The following is a 16,087-nucleotide window of genomic DNA, read 5'->3' as shown; positions in this document are numbered from 1 at the left end:
CAAACGGAGAAAAAAAAGGGACTAATATTCAAATATTAGTGGGTGTGCATTATACTCCTTTAGAACGGTGTCGAGTACCTGTAGCTCAGATAATTCGTTTTCCTGATCCAACAAAGTTCGCAAGACAACTATCCTTGAGAAAACATCGATATCCGCGGTCCAACCCGATAAATTATCTTGCAATTGCAAACCAGATATATGACGAATCACCTTGGTACAATATGACGTGGCATAGGTTCTCAAAGATGAATCAGAACCGAGATCAATCTCTTTCAACATATCAAGATATTGGAAATTTTGTTGAATGTCGTTTCTATATTGGTTATCTTTCTCGACGTCAAATAAACCTTCAAAGTTCTTTTTACTGGCAAATATATCGTTCTTTTCAAAGAATTTTATAATTCTTTCAGTAATATACGCACGCACCTCTTCCTCGCGGAACAGGCCAACATACTGTCTGCAAAACCTCTCAGAAGTTACCATAAAGTTTTGTGCAATATGCCAATTTGACAACATCATCACATCTCTGTTTAAGTAAGCGGCTGCAGTTTCTCTCAGATCGATATCATCGTCACTTAGAAAATTGTGGATTTCCAAAAGCACTTGAGGCACTTTGATATTCTTGCTGCAGTTTATCAAACTGGTCAATGTGGCCGACCTGTACGACTCACTGGCCTCATCACACAAATACGGTTGGAGAAACTCCAGCATTAACCGAGCATCTTGGTATGTCTTAACACATTCGCCCAGCAACGTTATGGCATACAGTATATAAGATTCAGCACGTGGCGTCTTTAGGGTTTGCATTAAATCTCTCATACCAAAATTTTGTCCACATTTTTGCAACGCCTTCATTACATTACCCTTCAATGAAATAAGCACTTCTGGGCTATGAAGAAGTGACTGCAAGCTGGCACAAATACCAATTAGTTCGGTACCCTTTAAACTTTCCGTATCCCATACTTCAATGACGTAGTTGATCGCGGCATTTTGCACCTCGTAGAATGGACACTCAAGAGCTATTTCGCACAGTGGCATTTTATTCTGACTCTTTTCATTTCTTAAAAGAAAAGATGCTACCTGAGCAAGACACAATTGCTTGCTTCCGTCAATGCAATACTTCTCAGATTTCTTTAAGAAATAGTTACCAAAAATGGCCACAATCTCGGTATACTGGGAATCAGTTACATCCGCGCGGTACTCCTTGAATATTGTATCGACATTTTTGAGGTACGCTTTTACTGTAACATAGCATGGATTTAACGTAACGAATTGATGTGCACTGCTTAGGATAAAAGGGATAAGCTCAGAACTGTACATCTGTTTGCCAAGTAAATGGGCTATAACCTGCAAATGCCCGTGCAACTTGTTTTGGTCTGTCAACGAAACGTTTGTTATGATGTTAATACAAATTCCGTGCGATTGGTCCACGAAAGAAGCTAGGACTTTGGCGGCAAGTTCTCGTATCTTCCAATTTACATCCTTTAAGCAGTGCGTCACTGGGGGTATGAATACGTCTAAACCGTCGTAACCCGGTGTCTGGTTCAAACGGAGCAACAGATTCAAAACGAGGAAAGTAGATTCTACATCCGTTTGTGTTTTTGTGGACTGGTCTAAAATTGATAGTAAGGTTCCCTTAATACCATTATATCTGGTAAAGAAAAGACGAGCACCAATATTGTTGCCAGTTTTACCAAATATACGATTCTGTAGAGAGGTAAACAGCATCAATGAACAGTTCCGTAAGGCCCATATATCAGATGAAAAGTATTTCAGAGACCACTCCAATCCAATGGGAAAATACGCCGTGCACGCATGTGACAGCTTAGATTCAATGAAAATGGCCTTGATGCAGTTAAACGCATTGACCGCTGGTAAATCTAGTTTATCCTGATGGTTTATCTCGGAAGCATTGCTAATGATAGATAGAAGTTTGTCAAAGACTGTTTTAAGTTCAGGCCTTTTTTTGTCTGTTTCAGTCACTATTATACTTGTTACCAAGAAGGGCAGCCCGCCTGACCGTCTCGTTATATGTTGAGTCTTAGTTTCCAGTGTTTTCAAAATTTCATCGAGCCAGTTGGTTAACCGCTTAGGGATTCTTTCCCTGCACTTGTAACAAAATATTTTAAACGTTGGTAGAACCGCTTGAAACGCACCACTGTGGCGAATATTGAGCAATTGAGATATGAGATGCTCTCCTAGGGGTTCTAATTGTGAGTCGCTTAGCGGGTACCGAGTTAACAAAACATCCAATAAAGCACATGATTCCTTCACAGTTTTGAACGAGTATGTCAGTACAGTTTGGTCTGAAATTCCTGAACCAAGGTATTCGGCTGGAAGTAAAGAATCGGAGGCGTCGTAGCACATTATCCCCTTTACAATTTCCCACGCCGCAGAAACTTGCTCCAAAATTGGATCAAGTACCACTTTCGGTATGTCTTCTGAATCAAGTGCATCTAAATACAGAGCTAGAACGGTACAATGACCGCTAATCACATTCTTCGAACGTGCAATTGGGTCTTTCTTTACTCTTTGATTTTCAATTCTGAGTTCGTGCACCCTGTCCTCGATGCATTTAATTTTGTCTAAAGAGATACCGAACAAGAACGAATTCAAGGATGCGTTGGTTTCGCTGTCTTGATATTTAGGCAAATTTTGTTTTGTTCTTGCCATGAGAGATGTCACATCAACGAGTTCATCTAATACTTTCTTTGATGTTTCACATTTATTGGCGGCAAAGAGCAATGTCTTCGAAACTTGGCGAATATCGCTAAACCTGTTAACCAAGTTATCCAGCAATAGTTGTAATAGCGTAACGTCCGTGATTATATCCATACGGAAGGGCCAGACAATCGGGTTCTGTTTATCAACGAATTCTGCTGGGATATTAGAATCCAAACCGATGCTGATTAGATATTGAACGATATCGAGTGAAAGCAGAGACTCTTGGTATTGAACCCCTGGGATAATGTTCCTCTTTAGCAGTCTTAGCAACCTTTTCAAAAAATTTTGATAATTTTGGAGTTGTAGTTTTATCTGTTCCTGTTCCTCTGGGAACTTGTTTGCCTTGTTAAGTTTAATCATTGTTCTGTTCAACCCGTACGCAGAATCCCTGATCCTCAACACGAATTTTTTAAACGTGCTTGAAAACGAGTTTGCAGATTCTATATTGCTGTCGATGAAGAAAATTGTGAGGTGTTCAATTATAACGTCGAACACCGTTGGTTGAATAGGTTTCGATTTTTTGCTGGAATATGTCAAAAGTTCAAAAGCTGCAAGTTTGAATTCATCGACATCCAATAGTTCAGCGACTGTATCCATGGGGATCAATCTATCGTTGTGGAACGGTTCCTCCTCAATCGATAGCTCTTCTCCAATCCTCAAAACTAGCAACAATAACGATGGATCATCCTTGCTAAGGTTGACATTTTGAAAAAGCTGGATGAACACTTCGCTCGGTGTGTGTTTTAACAGTGGGGCAAGAAAATAAAGCTTGATCAAGTTTGCTGTTGCCGGATTTGCCATGTTTACGGATTTCCTGAGTGGCTCGATCCATATTTGTACCCAATGCGGTATCTTTGCCCTATCTTCACCAAAATGAATCTTGTACACGTTTATTAGCAGATTGACTAGGCATTTCCCTATCGGGTTGGCGAGAGAGTCCGTCTTGAATAGTTGAAAGGATTTAGCAATGAAGTTCGGCTGTCTTTCCAAGATGTGATGCATGTTTACTTCAAGGGACAGCACTTCGATCAAGTAATACTGAACTTTCAGTGTGGATGGGACCTTCAAAATTTCATCGGACCATTTGTTCAGCATGAAGCAAATATCTTTGGACCCTTGCACAATCTTCAACAGCCCCAAAAACTTGTCGAACAGGCTCTTCAATGCACTGATCAAGGGCGGATTCCCATCGATCCAGAAATCTATAATGTATTTGAAGAAGAAGTCGCAGTTTGCGGTACTCAGCACTCTGGTACGTAGAGTCTGGGAAAATTCGTCCCTGTGAGTCGTGAATAACTTTGCCTGTAGCAATTGTGCAGTTCTGGAAAACCAGATTGACAGACAGTCTACTACCAATGTACGGTACTTATCCGTGGCACTGGCAGTGTTGGACTTAGTATCCCTGCTTGTGGCCTTCAGTGCGGCGACGAGCACCTCAAAATCATCGATGAATCTGGGAATTATTGCATGCTTCGCTACATCATCTTGGGTGAGGATTTTCACAGGGTTGCTTGCAATTAGAGACTGTTTTATCTTCGCAACATCTTCCCCCGAGGCAACATCCATCGCAGCACAATGCCACCAGCATTCCAACCCTCCAGTCCCACTCATCAAAAGAACCATCGCAGACTCATCTCTTGTTTCTGCAATTAAATAAAAATTACCAAGCGATATTGGGCAGTGACGCATGGGCATCCATGCGATACAAGAGCAATCAATGAAAGTATTAGTTGATGTATATGAGGAGTGGTGTGTCAATAATATATAGGTGTTTTTGTTCTATCACAAACGAGCAATTACAATCCCCCCCCACTTAGATGTCATCGATATCCAATTCTCCGTCATCCTCGTCGTCGTCGTCATCGTCCGCGTCGCCGAACTCGAAGTTGACGTCCTCATCGGACTCGAACCCGAAGTTATCCGTCTCATTGATCTTGGCGTTCTCGGGCAGCTCACCTTGCGTCTTCAGAGTCCTCGCCTCGTCCAAGTTGTACTTGTGCACGACGTCACACTGGTCGTCCTGGAAGTCCCTCAGCGACACAAGAATGATGTCACCTTGGCCCATCCACACTTTCTTCCTCAACTTACCTCTAATGTGTGCCATCCTCTTGTTGCCGTCGAAGCAACTAGCCTCGACCCTCCCGTTACCCAGCATCTTCGTGATCTGCGCATATTCCTGGCCCTCGTCCTTGTAGATCAGCTCCCGCTTGGGTCCGTCCGAGACGTTCTTACCTCTTCTCCCCTTCTTACCACCTTTAGTGTTCTTCTTACCCATGGTCTGCTGTGCTGTCTTGCCTCTTGAGGAGACGACACAACCGGCAGAACAGCACAGAAAGAGTGCACAAATCGTCAGTTTTAAAATTTTTCACTTTTCGATAAAATTTTTCATCAAAATTTTTCAATGCGTCGCGTAGTAGTAGTAGACTAGAGGTGGTAGACTAGAAGTAGTAGACTAAGTGTAATAGAGTAATTGAAGTAGACTACATGTACTAGAAGAAGTAGTAGAAGACTAGAGGTGGTAGACTAGAAGTAGTAGACTAAGTGTAATAGAGTAATTGAAGTAGACTACATGTACTAGAAGAAGTAGTAGAAGACTAGAGGTGGTAGACTAGAAGTAGTAGACTAAGTGTAATAGAGTAATTGAAGTAGACTACATGTACTAGAAGAAGTAGTAGAAGACTAGAGGTGGTAGACTAGAAGTAGTAGACTAAGTGTAATAGAGTAATTGAAGTAGACTACATGTACTAGAAGAAGTAGTAGAAGACTAGAGGTGGTAGACTAGAAGTAGTAGACTAAGTGTAATAGAGTAATTGAAGTAGACTACATGTACTAGAAGAAGTAGTAGAAGACTAGAGGTGGAAAACTAGTAGACTAGTAGACTAGTAGTATTTGATTAGTAAAAATAGTAGTAGTAGTAGAGTAGTTTTAGTAGTAGTAGTAGAAGAAGTAGAATAGAGTAGATACATAGACGCGTTCACACTTTGGACAGCTTCTGCAGGATGTTGAAGAGCCCGTTGAGCCCGTTGACGTGTTCCAGCGCGTTCGTGGACGTGACGTTCCCGTAGACGACCGTGTGACCGCACTGCAGGTGCTCCTGTTCCATCTCCTCCTTGACGAAGTTGAACACGGGCTCGATGATCGGCGACGTGGACCCCGTGATGCACGCAAAGTCGATCGGCGTCTGCGACTTGCCCTCCTCAACCTCCTCGGCGGTCTGCACGGGGGCGCTACCGGCGGCAACGTCGTCATCAGTAGCTGCAGGTACCGTTGCACTGTTGTAGTAACGGAACAGGAACTTGATCGCCGTGAGCGAAAGCCCCATCTGTTGCACGTACACGACGTTGTTGTGCACGTACGCGTGGATGTCGGACTCGCTGAATACGGTGTTGATATGCGCGATGGCGTCCCCGACGACACTCGCGACACGGTCCTGGTCCTCCGCGTTCTCCGTGTGGAACCGAATCATCGACTCCGAGATCTTGTAGTAGGAACCGGGCAACCGCTCCACTTTGTCGTCGAAGATCTTCACAGCCTCGTTCTTCCAGTCGATCTGGTCCACCATGTTGTGCCATTTTTGACCGTCAACCTTCACGTACGCACCGTTCTCCGCAATGAGCCCCAGATTCGGTACACGGTTGTAAAGGATCTCCATAATCGATTTAGAGAACGAGTTGATCACATAGACGATATTCTTGGAGGCAAGGTCACCCAACACTTTGATCATGTGCGAGGTCGGCGGCTGCGAGACTTTGAACAAGAAGAACTGCTTGCTCGTCTTATTGTAGTCCCTGAGCAAATTTTCGTACGAAAACTTCGCCACAGTGGTCCTCTCCTGCGTGTACTCCCACGTCGAGTAAATATTTTGGAAGTTCAACTTGATCCAAGACTCCGAGTCATTCGAAATAATACTCTTCATCATTTTCTTCCACCGGTACTTCTTCTTCACTGGAGAGGCCTCGAGACACACCTTTATTTTGAGGGAGACATCCTTGATGTCCCATGGGTTGATGAGAACTGCCCCCTGCCTTAAGAGCGATGCACTCCCTGTGAACTCGCTAATCATCAATGGAGCGTTTTTCTCGATCGTGGAGACAATGAACTCGTGGCAAGTCAAGTTCATCCCCTCGCGCAGCGAGTTGACCCAAAACATCTCCGCCTCACAGTTCAGCGCGAGGTACTGTTCGAAGTCGAGGTCTTGGTGGAGGAACACCACCGGTGGGGACGCGCCGATGTGCAATGGCGCGAGCGAGTTGATCCTGTCGATGATGAGCATGATCTGTCTCTTCAAGTCCATGTCGTTCTCCTTCCCAATGCAGATTTGCAACAGCGTCACTTTGCCGAAGTAGTCAGGGTTGTCCTTGAGGAATTGCTCGAAAGAGAGTAATTTCTTGATGAGACCCCTGATCCTGTCCAGTTGATCCCTGCACACAATCAGTTTGACGCCACCCCACCGCTCCCTGATCAGTTGTCTCCAGTTGGCTACACGCTCATCCTTGATGACTTGTAATTGAAGGCTGAAGGGGTCGATCCCAATCGGGATGGACTTGACGCAGGTGATCTGCCCGTTGTACTCTATCTCCCTATCGGGGACCGTGACATCGGCCATGAGGATCCTGTTACAGGTCTGGAGGAAATGTCTCAGGTACTCCTGCGTTTGGAACGCGACGAAGTTAGCACCAAGGATCCCGTCGAGGATGGTTTCACGCTCCGCTAGACACCGGAACACCTCGCTGCTCGGGAACGACACGTGGAGGAAGAACCCGATCCGGGCGTCCGGCAACTCGCGCCTGACCATACGGGGGACGAGCATCAAGTGGTAGTCATGGATCCAAACGGTGTCCCCCACTTTATACTGCGCGAGGATCTGTTGAGCGACCATCTCGTTCAACTTGACGTACTGCCCCCACGAGTGCGTGTCGAACGCCTTCATGTTCGGGTTGTCTGGGATCTGGTAGTGGAAAGTAGGCCACATGATCTGCTTGCAGAAGTTGTGGTACCCTCCATCGAAGACGAAATCGTCCGGAAGGATCGCGTGGCATCCATACTGGTCCGTGAGCGTATGCTGGATCTCCGTCAAGACTTCCTCTGGGATCTCATCCGTGGGGAGTCCCATGGTACCGACCCATTGCACGGATTCCTTGATGGTCTCTTCGTCGAGCGCCTGGTTGATAGCGTTCTTGAGGGACCCATTGCCCTTGATTGTGTCTACGATCTTCCAAGGAATTTTTTTGAACAGTTCTTGAGACGCCGCTTGAGGGTTTGCGGACTTGATTTTCAATTTCAAGTCCAGGTTCTTCTTGGAAAATCCTCCGAACTTGGGCACATTGTAGTGGAGGTCACCAGTGGGGGTTTCTTCGTCACCGACTTTCTTTTGCGGTTGTGTTTGAGCCGGCTGAGAAGGAGGTCTGCGCTGCTGGGGCTGCTGTGCGGCCCTGGATCTCGGGGTGACGATCGTGGGCGGTCTGCCGTCCTTGAGCGTGGGCACGTTCCCCGATGACATCGAGTGTTTGTTGAGGATGGAGTGTTTGAGCAAAGATCTGTTGACGTTTTTGAGCAGACTAGCCGTGGAGTCCCCCGGTGGAGCCGCCACTGGCGCTGCGATCCCCAAGGGGGCGTGTGGGTTCCCACCCTGAGGCAAATCCATCAGCGAAGTGGCGCTGTTTGAATTGTACGCGGAGAAGAAGTTCTCCACGGATGAATTCTTCGCTGCATTCCCTGGGACGGGTTGTTGCAGGGGCTGCTGCTGGGACCCAGCGCCAGCACCAGGAGCAGCTGAAGCTCCACCAATCCTGTAAAACGGTTTGCGATGCTTTGGAGTGTTAGCATTGGAAGCGTTTGCCGTCAGATTCTTCATAAACTCATCCGAGGACATAAGCTGGTCAATCGCCGTGGCAGATTTGATCCTGGGCAGAGTGTAGTTCTCCAACAGCGAGTCCTGGGACTTGTTCCTGATGTCTTGATTGAGCGCTGGCGACGCAGACCGCAACCGCGTGAGCTGTTCAGGGTCGATATCGACCACGGAATCGTCCAGCGTTTGCAACAACTCGTCGTCATCGACTTCAAACTGCGGCTGGTATGGCAGGAACAGCGACGCTACAATAATCGTCATCGCCCTGTCCGTATGTGTATCTGTATACCGATCTACCAGCAGCAGCAGAGAGGAAGAGGAATGGAAGCAACAACCGCCACCTTCCCCCCCCCACTATATATATATATATATACACACGACACATTCCAAAAGAAGCAACCCCTCGATCTGACCCCCGCGTCGCTACAGGGAGTCGGATGGAACTGGGACGGGGCGCCGTTGACGGCGGGGTGCTGTGCGACGCGCACTGTCACTGGGGTGGTGATGGCGGGGGCGATGGCGGGGGTGGCGGGGTCCCGAGGGTAGTGATGGCAACAGGGCCCAGGGACATGGCTCTTGTTGCTGGAGGACACTGGAGGTACGGCTTGGGGGTGCATCCCTGGGAGGCTCACACGGTGTACTGCGGCGCAGCTGGGCCACAGAGTAAACGTGAACACTACGAGCGGGTCTTGCAACCGCAGGGGGCAGAGGCGGGGGCAGAGGTGCTTCCCCAGGGAGTGATTGACGAGTTGCCAGATCCCGCACCGTTGAGACTACTACTTCCACTGTCACTTGACAGTGGTAGCGGCAGCACTAGTAGCGGGCCGGTCTGCGTCGGTGAGGTCGGGCTCGATAGGGCGCGACGGCTTCATCTCCACAATCACACGTACCGTGTTGATATCGCACACCAGACGGCCGTATTGGAACACTGTCTTCTCTACGCCCGCACACACTCACTGCCAGTGTCCCTCCACGTCGTGAGATGCCAGCAACTCGCGTGGGAGTGCTGTACAAGAGTGCTCCAGGGGAGCAACGTGCGCGTCATGTTGCATTCGTACAGTGGGTCTTTACAATTCCTACAGACCCATTGGACCGTGTCGTTCCCGGGGGAACAACTGTACGTGAGTGTAGGCCCTGGAGTATCACGCAGACTCGATTACACCCGTGTACCGCGCAGTTCCCTCCTCGTAGAGACGGATCTGTTCTTGGATCCCTCCCGCGAAGAGACAATCGCCGAGGCAGACGCTTCCCTCGCAGAGACAATTCAATGGCTCGCTAGCCAGCTGGGAGAGGACCCGTCACTGCTCAGCAGAACCATCCGCAACAACTACAACACCTTCTACAACATCGTGTAGCCCACATATACCTCTGTATATCTTATCTACAACTGCATCTCTTTTTAAACACTACACTCTCTTGACTGAAGGTGCAACAGGAACTGCGCGACACAACTCCACCAAGCAATGGCACGCCACTCCAACAGCGAGTCCGAATCAAGAGCAACGGGACCCTCGAAACAGCAGCGGGGTGGGAACAGTAACGGTCCTGCTAACACCCCTGCAAACGCCTCGGCAAACACCAATGGCAACGGCGCAAACAAACTCACATCCGCACAGCAGCAGTACCTGAGGGACCTCGTGCGCACGCACATCACGAACAACCACCCAAGGCTCGCTCAGGGGAACAACGGGCCCGGTCAACCACTCGACTTCGAGAGGTACTCGGACGAGTTCCTCAGAAAGTATAGAGACACCTTTGAGTTGGACGTCGCGGATAACCTCACTATGGCTGGGTACCTCCTCGGATCGCCCCTCGGGGAGAAGACTTTCTCCTACAAGAGGGACAAGGCCGACCCGAGAGGCCCACGAGTACAGAAGGCAGTCCTCGCATCCGCTTGTCAGAGACACTTCACCGCATACCAGGCCAAAGAGCAGGACCTGATTTCACATTTCATTTACAAAGTCAAGAACCAGAACAAGAAGTTCAAAATGGAGTTCAAGAAGTGACCCCAGCGCTCCGGAACCTACATCTACACGTCTACTATACATACCACACACTCTGCTATTACATATTATATTATTCACTAATCAAAACTCGTTGCACTCTTAGAAACTCAAGTAACATCGAACAAGTGATCCCTCCTCCCTTTCGACAGTACCAAGAATGAACTCTGCCTTGACAGCAGCTATTACGTTCGTAGTAGGGTTCCTCGTCGTGAAATGGTTCCTCAACAGCTCGGAATCTCACCCGTCGACTAAAAGGCTCGCAACAGACCAACAACCGGCAACGAACGCAAACGTCGCGGCAGGTAGGGACAGAGCAAACCGTGCCTCCGCAAGGGCACTAGAGGTACAGGTCCAAAGAGTGCAGGCCGTGGCCACCAGTATGTCCCCGGATCAGATCAGAGCAGCACTGAACCAGAACCAGGGGTCCGTCGAGACCGTCGTGGAGAGATACTTCAACGGCGAGTTCCCTGTCCAGGCGCAACCACAGACGGACCGCGGGGTTCAACCGGGAAGCGGGACCTCCTCGGACCCGAGGAAAAGATCCAACATCAAGCCGGACAACCTCATGGTCAAGTTCGACGTCCACGACTCGGACCAGTTCGACGAAAACGTGCCCTTCAACGAACTCGACTTGAAACAGAGAAAGAGGTACATGGTGTGGAAGGCAAGACAGACCATGAAACAGACTTTGCAGTCCGATAAGCAACTCGCATCTCTAATAGACTAACGCACTCACACATACATATATGCAATATATATACGCCCTTTCACAAGACACATACGACACTCCGCAAGGGCTCCACGGCCACCGCCGCCATCTAACGATCTCGTATGATATACGTAGACATCTGAGCCGTAGCTTGCAACGTGGTCGTGATTTTGATCGGTGGACCAGTGTACCGCTTCCATACGATGTCAGGATTCTCAGGAATCTCGTTGATAATAGCGTTGACATTGCGAACTACCGGCGTCGCGATCGTGTCAATGGGCGGTAAAACCAAGTACCGGTTGAACACCGTGTAGAAGCTTTCCTTGTTCTTGCCCGTGGGGGTCATCGATAAGTATAGGTTCAAACTCACTGGGCCATCGTTGTCAACCACGTCTAGAGTCTCGATCCCAATCTCATGCAAACAGAAATCGAACTCAAATGTCAAGGAGGGATTGTCGTAGAATTTTTGCAAGATGGTAAGAAACGCAGAGATATCTTTCCCACCATTTAATTTAAGATTGCCCTTCCAATCATTGATATGTTGCTTCCAAATAAACTCACGAAGTTTTGTGATGGGGATCGACAGAGATTTATTGGCCAAGTTTTTGATCTGAAGGTCTTGACCGTTTTTGTACACGGTGTTCTTAAGGTGAGCCACCGTCTCACTCAACAAGGATATCTGGTCTCGTAATCGGAGGCCATACGCCAGTCGCTTATGCGTCCAAAGAAGGGAGTACCTCTTTTCTTTCCGCGTATTTGTCAAAGATTTGTTGTGCTCACTAATAAGATACTGAATAAACTTAACCTCCAATGGGACAGGTAGGAAACTGCATTCAGGCGGTACGGGGACGATAAACCACTGTTTCAATTGGGGCCATTTCTTCTTGTTTGCGTTCTTACTGAAAAAGCTTTTGAATGAATTGACCTGATTAATCCGATCGTCGTAAATCGTAACTTCCTCTATCTTGTGGTACGTCTTCAAAAAATCTTCCAGCAGGTCTGTCTTATATTTGAGCGTGGATAGAGTCTTAATGTCACGTTTCTTATCAAGTTTCCTAAACTTCTTCAAACATACAGCGTTGAATCTTAAACTTATTTCCAACTCAGGGAATTTATCCAGTGTTATCGCCAGAATATCCTGAAACACATCTTTGAAACGGTTCTCTTTCCTTCCTGTCAGTATAATGGATAACGTATCTGGCGAGGAATTGGATAACGCAGCCAAATTCAACATACGCTTATTCCAATACAGATAGGGATCATCTGAGCTCTCCAGTAATTTTGCTGCAACTTCTAACGGATACGGATTGTCCCACCATCCCCCAACGTTCTGCGGAGTGTCTGGCTGCATTACACTACCGTAGAGTCGCGAAGTGTAGAGCGCTTCGTTGGGATTCGGTGACCGGAAAAGAGTGTTATCGAAGTCGTATACATGCAGTTTTTTCACCTGCAGGATACTCAACTTTGGTTCCAATGCCCTCCCATCTAGGCTGCACCATCTCCTAACTGGGGTATGCTCCATCAGGTCAACAAAGAGGCGAGGATCTTCGTTTGCACCATCTGTTGGAACAATCATCAACTTAAAATGAAAGTTGAGAAAAATCGATGAGGCTTTCAATGAAGGAAGTTGCCAATAGCTCTGTTGGTTCGGCAGTAAAAGAAGTACAATACATGCACCATGTTGCAACGACAAGCCTTTAGGCGATTATCGGTACTTCGCTCACACTTACAAAGAGAGGCATCTTTTTCCACGGTTTCCCGAGGGGCCAAGTTCTCCCTTAACTATAGGCAGTACCTTAAGATGCCTAATGGCGAGCTTGGATCATGGTTCCACGATTTGCCTATCGGTATCAGTGGGAATACAGTCAATATGCTTGTGGAGATTCCTCGGTGGTCCAATGCAAAGTTTGAGGTGTCCAAAGAGCAAGATTTTAACCCGATTATGCAGGACTCGAAGAAGGGGAAAGCTAGGTTTGTAAACAATTTGTTCCCATTTAAGGGATACATCCATAATTACGGGGCAATCCCGCAGACTTGGGAAGATCCAACAGGCGGTCTTGATGGCCTTAAAGGTGACAATGATCCTATTGATTGTTGCGAGATAGGGTCCGCTATATTGCCCACGGGTACTATCGCAAGAGTCAAAGTATTGGGATCAATAGCGCTCATTGACGATGATGAGCTCGATTGGAAGGTCATAGTAATTAACGAGAAAGATCCCCTTTTTACAAAGATAGATAGTCTACATGATGTGGAAACGTACATGCCTAAGTTGCTTGAAGCAACAAGAGAATGGTTACAAAATTACAAGATTCCTAGCGGGAAACCAGAGAATAAATTTGCTCTCAATGGACAATATTGTGATGCAGAGCATACAATGGGTGTTATTAGGGAGTGCCACGACGCGTGGTCAAAACTAGTTTGTAATAATCTTGATACTAAAGTGAATGATTTGCCGTGCACCCGCAGAGCTGGCGAGGGAGTGACTCTAGATGACGACTTTCATGAACCAGTGGGGATTCCTAATGAGGTTGATAAATGGTTTTTTATTAAAAACGGGAAGCTGGCCAATTGATGTACGTTCTTAAACATTTACCTGTATATAATAATGGTTTGTCTGTCTCATTTCCCCAGAAACATTTTTCTAAAATCATCGTTGGACATCTGGGGCTTAGAGACTGGCTCTTCATTTTTCGTTTCCGTAACTGTCTGTGGTCTCACTTCCAACAGAGCTGGTCTTTGATGACGAGTAGGTTTCCCTCTCCCGCTGTTTTTCAAGTCGTTCACTGAACCACAGTTGATAGTTTTGTTTTGAAACGTTGTGTTATCAAGCTTCATAATACACTTAGCCGCTACTTTATCATCATTGCAATCTACCAATGCACCTTTCAAATCGGTGACAAGGAATATATCTTTTATGCTCTCTGTCTCTACAGAACAACTATCTTTCAGAAGAATCCTGATTTGTTCTTTGGATACCCTGTCTGACAGTGGGTATAACGAAAAGATATTGAGAGATCTACCGCTGTTGCTATTGTTGAGGATGTGTTTGATTTCCTGCCGTTCCAAGTACGACTTGCGATCTGCCAGCGCAACTGTTATAGTCCTTCCGTTCAGGTCAGTGTTGTTCAATGATACAGCAGCAAGGGCCTCCTCGTGAATCTTGTACGTTATGAATGCACAGGCATTCTTCAAATCCCCGGATGTTTCATGATCAGGGCCCTTTGGAATACGAATACCTTCAATGCTACCAAACCCAGCAAACGCCAGTCTCAATTGCTCCTCGGTGATCGTCTGCGCATCCAAGTTTCTGACAAATATTTCTCTTCTCTCTACAACGGCCGCGTCTGTTCTTTTCGTCCTCTCCAACGGGTTCGAAACCTTTATTACAAGGGAGTACCCATCGATATCTTTCCCATTTAATGCACTGATGCAATATTGAGCATCTTCAGGACACAACAAATCAACGTATGCGAACCGTCTGTTTGCGTTAAATCTTAAGGACGGTAACCTTACAGAAAGGACAGATTTGTTAAGTTCAGAAAACAGCAGTTTTATATCTACTGCAGTGTAACCGGGCGGGAAGTTTGTTATCCATAAGGTGCTATCTTTGTAGATCGAGACCTCAATACGTTTTGCTCCGACTTGCTTTAAAGTTTTTGTTAGCGCACTTAGAGTCTCGTCGTAATTGCAAAATTCTATTTTAGATATCCTGGTTGTCTTATCCTCAGATTCACACACATCGATGTGCTTAATCTCACCACAATCCTGGAATAGCTTCCTTATTTTGTGCTGGTTGGAACTTTTGGGTAAATTCCTTACTATAACGCAATTCAGATCCCTCGATCTCTTGTAGTCTTGGTTAACTCGTTTATCCACCTTGGATGTCCCCTCATCGTCGTCTGGAAGCCTCCTCTTTGTTGTCTCCGCGAGACTATTCTTCATTTTGGTGTGATGCCCTTAGCGTTGCGCTTTATGACATACTAAAAAAATTTTCCTTTAGTTATTCACTAATATATATCGAACTCATCGATGACATTGGGTCAGTAATCTTTCGGTGTTTGAATACTGGGTGTGGGCGCGGTTTGAGTATGGCTGATATTGGTACAAAGGATGTTAGAAGGATAGATAGCAAAGAATACTTGAAGGCATACGGGTGGAAGGAAGGTGAGGCGTTCAAGACAGGCGGCTTGAAGAAACCCATCTTGGTGAAACACAAGAGAGATAAGAAAGGTTTGGGGACGACACCCGGTAATGATGACAGCGAGGCATGGTGGGAGAGACTGTTTGACGGCCATTTGAAGAATTTGGACGTGACTACAAGTGAAAAGAAGGGCGAGGGCATTGTCTTTAAACAGAACAAAGCTGTTGGTTCCGCTGTATCAAAGCAGAGTTCCCCGTTATACCAGTGGTTCGTGCAAGGTGAAGGGTTGAAGGGAACCATCGGATTGAAGAGGGAAACAGAAACTCCTAAGGACGTTGTAGTTGGGGACGAAGAGAAGAGTAGGAACAAGTCGAAGAAAAGCAAAAAGAGATCAAGAGACTCTGAGGAGAAGGATAAGAAGCATCACAAGAGGCACAAGAAAGACGAAATCAAAGAGGAGAAGAAACGGGAAAAAAGGCATGCAAAAAAGAAGCTCAAGAGCGAAAAGAAGCACAGGAGCGAGAAGAAGCACAGGAGCGAGAAGAAGCATAAGACAGCAAAGAAGCACAAGAAATGATAATCAAGATGAAAACGTTTTCATCATTAATGCAGCATATATCTATATATATAAATTCATCACTATATCCATTCGTCCC

The 16,087-nt window shown here is 46.6% G+C and overlaps 10 protein-coding genes across 10 annotated transcripts; 5 read left to right on the top strand and 5 right to left on the bottom strand.

Moving 5' to 3' along the window:
* Positions 1-21: 21 nt before the first annotated feature.
* TRM732 (tRNA methylation protein TRM732) lies at positions 22-4,290 on the bottom strand (the record flags this gene model as incomplete). Its single annotated transcript, XM_022610036.1, has 1 exon — positions 22-4,290. One exon carries the CDS (start codon positions 4,288-4,290, stop codon positions 22-24), a length of 4,269 nt encoding a protein of 1,422 aa, XP_022466372.1.
* Positions 4,291-4,537: 247 nt separating this feature from the next.
* On the bottom strand, positions 4,538-4,999 carry TIF11 (translation initiation complex factor eIF1A; the record flags this gene model as incomplete). Its single annotated transcript, XM_022610035.1, has 1 exon — positions 4,538-4,999. One exon carries the CDS (start codon positions 4,997-4,999, stop codon positions 4,538-4,540), a length of 462 nt encoding a protein of 153 aa, XP_022466371.1.
* Positions 5,000-5,698: 699 nt separating this feature from the next.
* Positions 5,699-8,833, bottom strand: TPS3 (trehalose 6-phosphate synthase/phosphatase complex subunit; the record flags this gene model as incomplete). The annotated part of the gene is made up of 1 exon (XM_022610034.1): positions 5,699-8,833. One exon carries the CDS (start codon positions 8,831-8,833, stop codon positions 5,699-5,701), a length of 3,135 nt encoding a protein of 1,044 aa, XP_022466370.1.
* A 176-nt stretch (positions 8,834-9,009) lies between these two features.
* Positions 9,010-9,927, top strand: KNAG0J00410 (putative endodeoxyribonuclease; the record flags this gene model as incomplete). The annotated part of the gene is made up of 1 exon (XM_022610033.1): positions 9,010-9,927. The coding sequence occupies one exon, from the start codon at positions 9,010-9,012 to the stop codon at positions 9,925-9,927; it is 918 nt and encodes a 305-aa protein (XP_022466369.1).
* Positions 9,928-10,035: 108 nt separating this feature from the next.
* On the top strand, positions 10,036-10,578 carry SAP30 (Sap30p; the record flags this gene model as incomplete). The annotated part of the gene is made up of 1 exon (XM_022610032.1): positions 10,036-10,578. The coding sequence occupies one exon, from the start codon at positions 10,036-10,038 to the stop codon at positions 10,576-10,578; it is 543 nt and encodes a 180-aa protein (XP_022466368.1).
* Positions 10,579-10,735: 157 nt separating this feature from the next.
* On the top strand, positions 10,736-11,305 carry CUE1 (Cue1p; the record flags this gene model as incomplete). Its single annotated transcript, XM_022610031.1, has 1 exon — positions 10,736-11,305. One exon carries the CDS (start codon positions 10,736-10,738, stop codon positions 11,303-11,305), a length of 570 nt encoding a protein of 189 aa, XP_022466367.1.
* A 91-nt stretch (positions 11,306-11,396) lies between these two features.
* On the bottom strand, positions 11,397-12,809 carry KNAG0J00380 (uncharacterized protein; the record flags this gene model as incomplete). The annotated part of the gene is made up of 1 exon (XM_022610029.1): positions 11,397-12,809. One exon carries the CDS (start codon positions 12,807-12,809, stop codon positions 11,397-11,399), a length of 1,413 nt encoding a protein of 470 aa, XP_022466366.1.
* A 156-nt stretch (positions 12,810-12,965) lies between these two features.
* PPA2 (inorganic diphosphatase PPA2) lies at positions 12,966-13,862 on the top strand (the record flags this gene model as incomplete). Its single annotated transcript, XM_022610028.1, has 1 exon — positions 12,966-13,862. The coding sequence occupies one exon, from the start codon at positions 12,966-12,968 to the stop codon at positions 13,860-13,862; it is 897 nt and encodes a 298-aa protein (XP_022466365.1).
* A 47-nt stretch (positions 13,863-13,909) lies between these two features.
* PRP24 (U6 snRNP complex subunit PRP24) lies at positions 13,910-15,232 on the bottom strand (the record flags this gene model as incomplete). Its single annotated transcript, XM_022610027.1, has 1 exon — positions 13,910-15,232. One exon carries the CDS (start codon positions 15,230-15,232, stop codon positions 13,910-13,912), a length of 1,323 nt encoding a protein of 440 aa, XP_022466364.1.
* Positions 15,233-15,378: 146 nt separating this feature from the next.
* On the top strand, positions 15,379-16,008 carry TMA23 (Tma23p; the record flags this gene model as incomplete). Its single annotated transcript, XM_022610026.1, has 1 exon — positions 15,379-16,008. The coding sequence occupies one exon, from the start codon at positions 15,379-15,381 to the stop codon at positions 16,006-16,008; it is 630 nt and encodes a 209-aa protein (XP_022466363.1).
* Positions 16,009-16,087: the final 79 nt, after the last annotated feature.

This window comes from Huiozyma naganishii, chromosome 10 (genome assembly GCF_000348985.1).
Source record: "Huiozyma naganishii CBS 8797 chromosome 10, complete genome".
In the NCBI taxonomy this organism is placed as follows: domain Eukaryota; kingdom Fungi; phylum Ascomycota; class Saccharomycetes; order Saccharomycetales; family Saccharomycetaceae; genus Huiozyma; species Huiozyma naganishii.
This window is presented reverse-complemented; position numbering and strand designations above follow the sequence as displayed.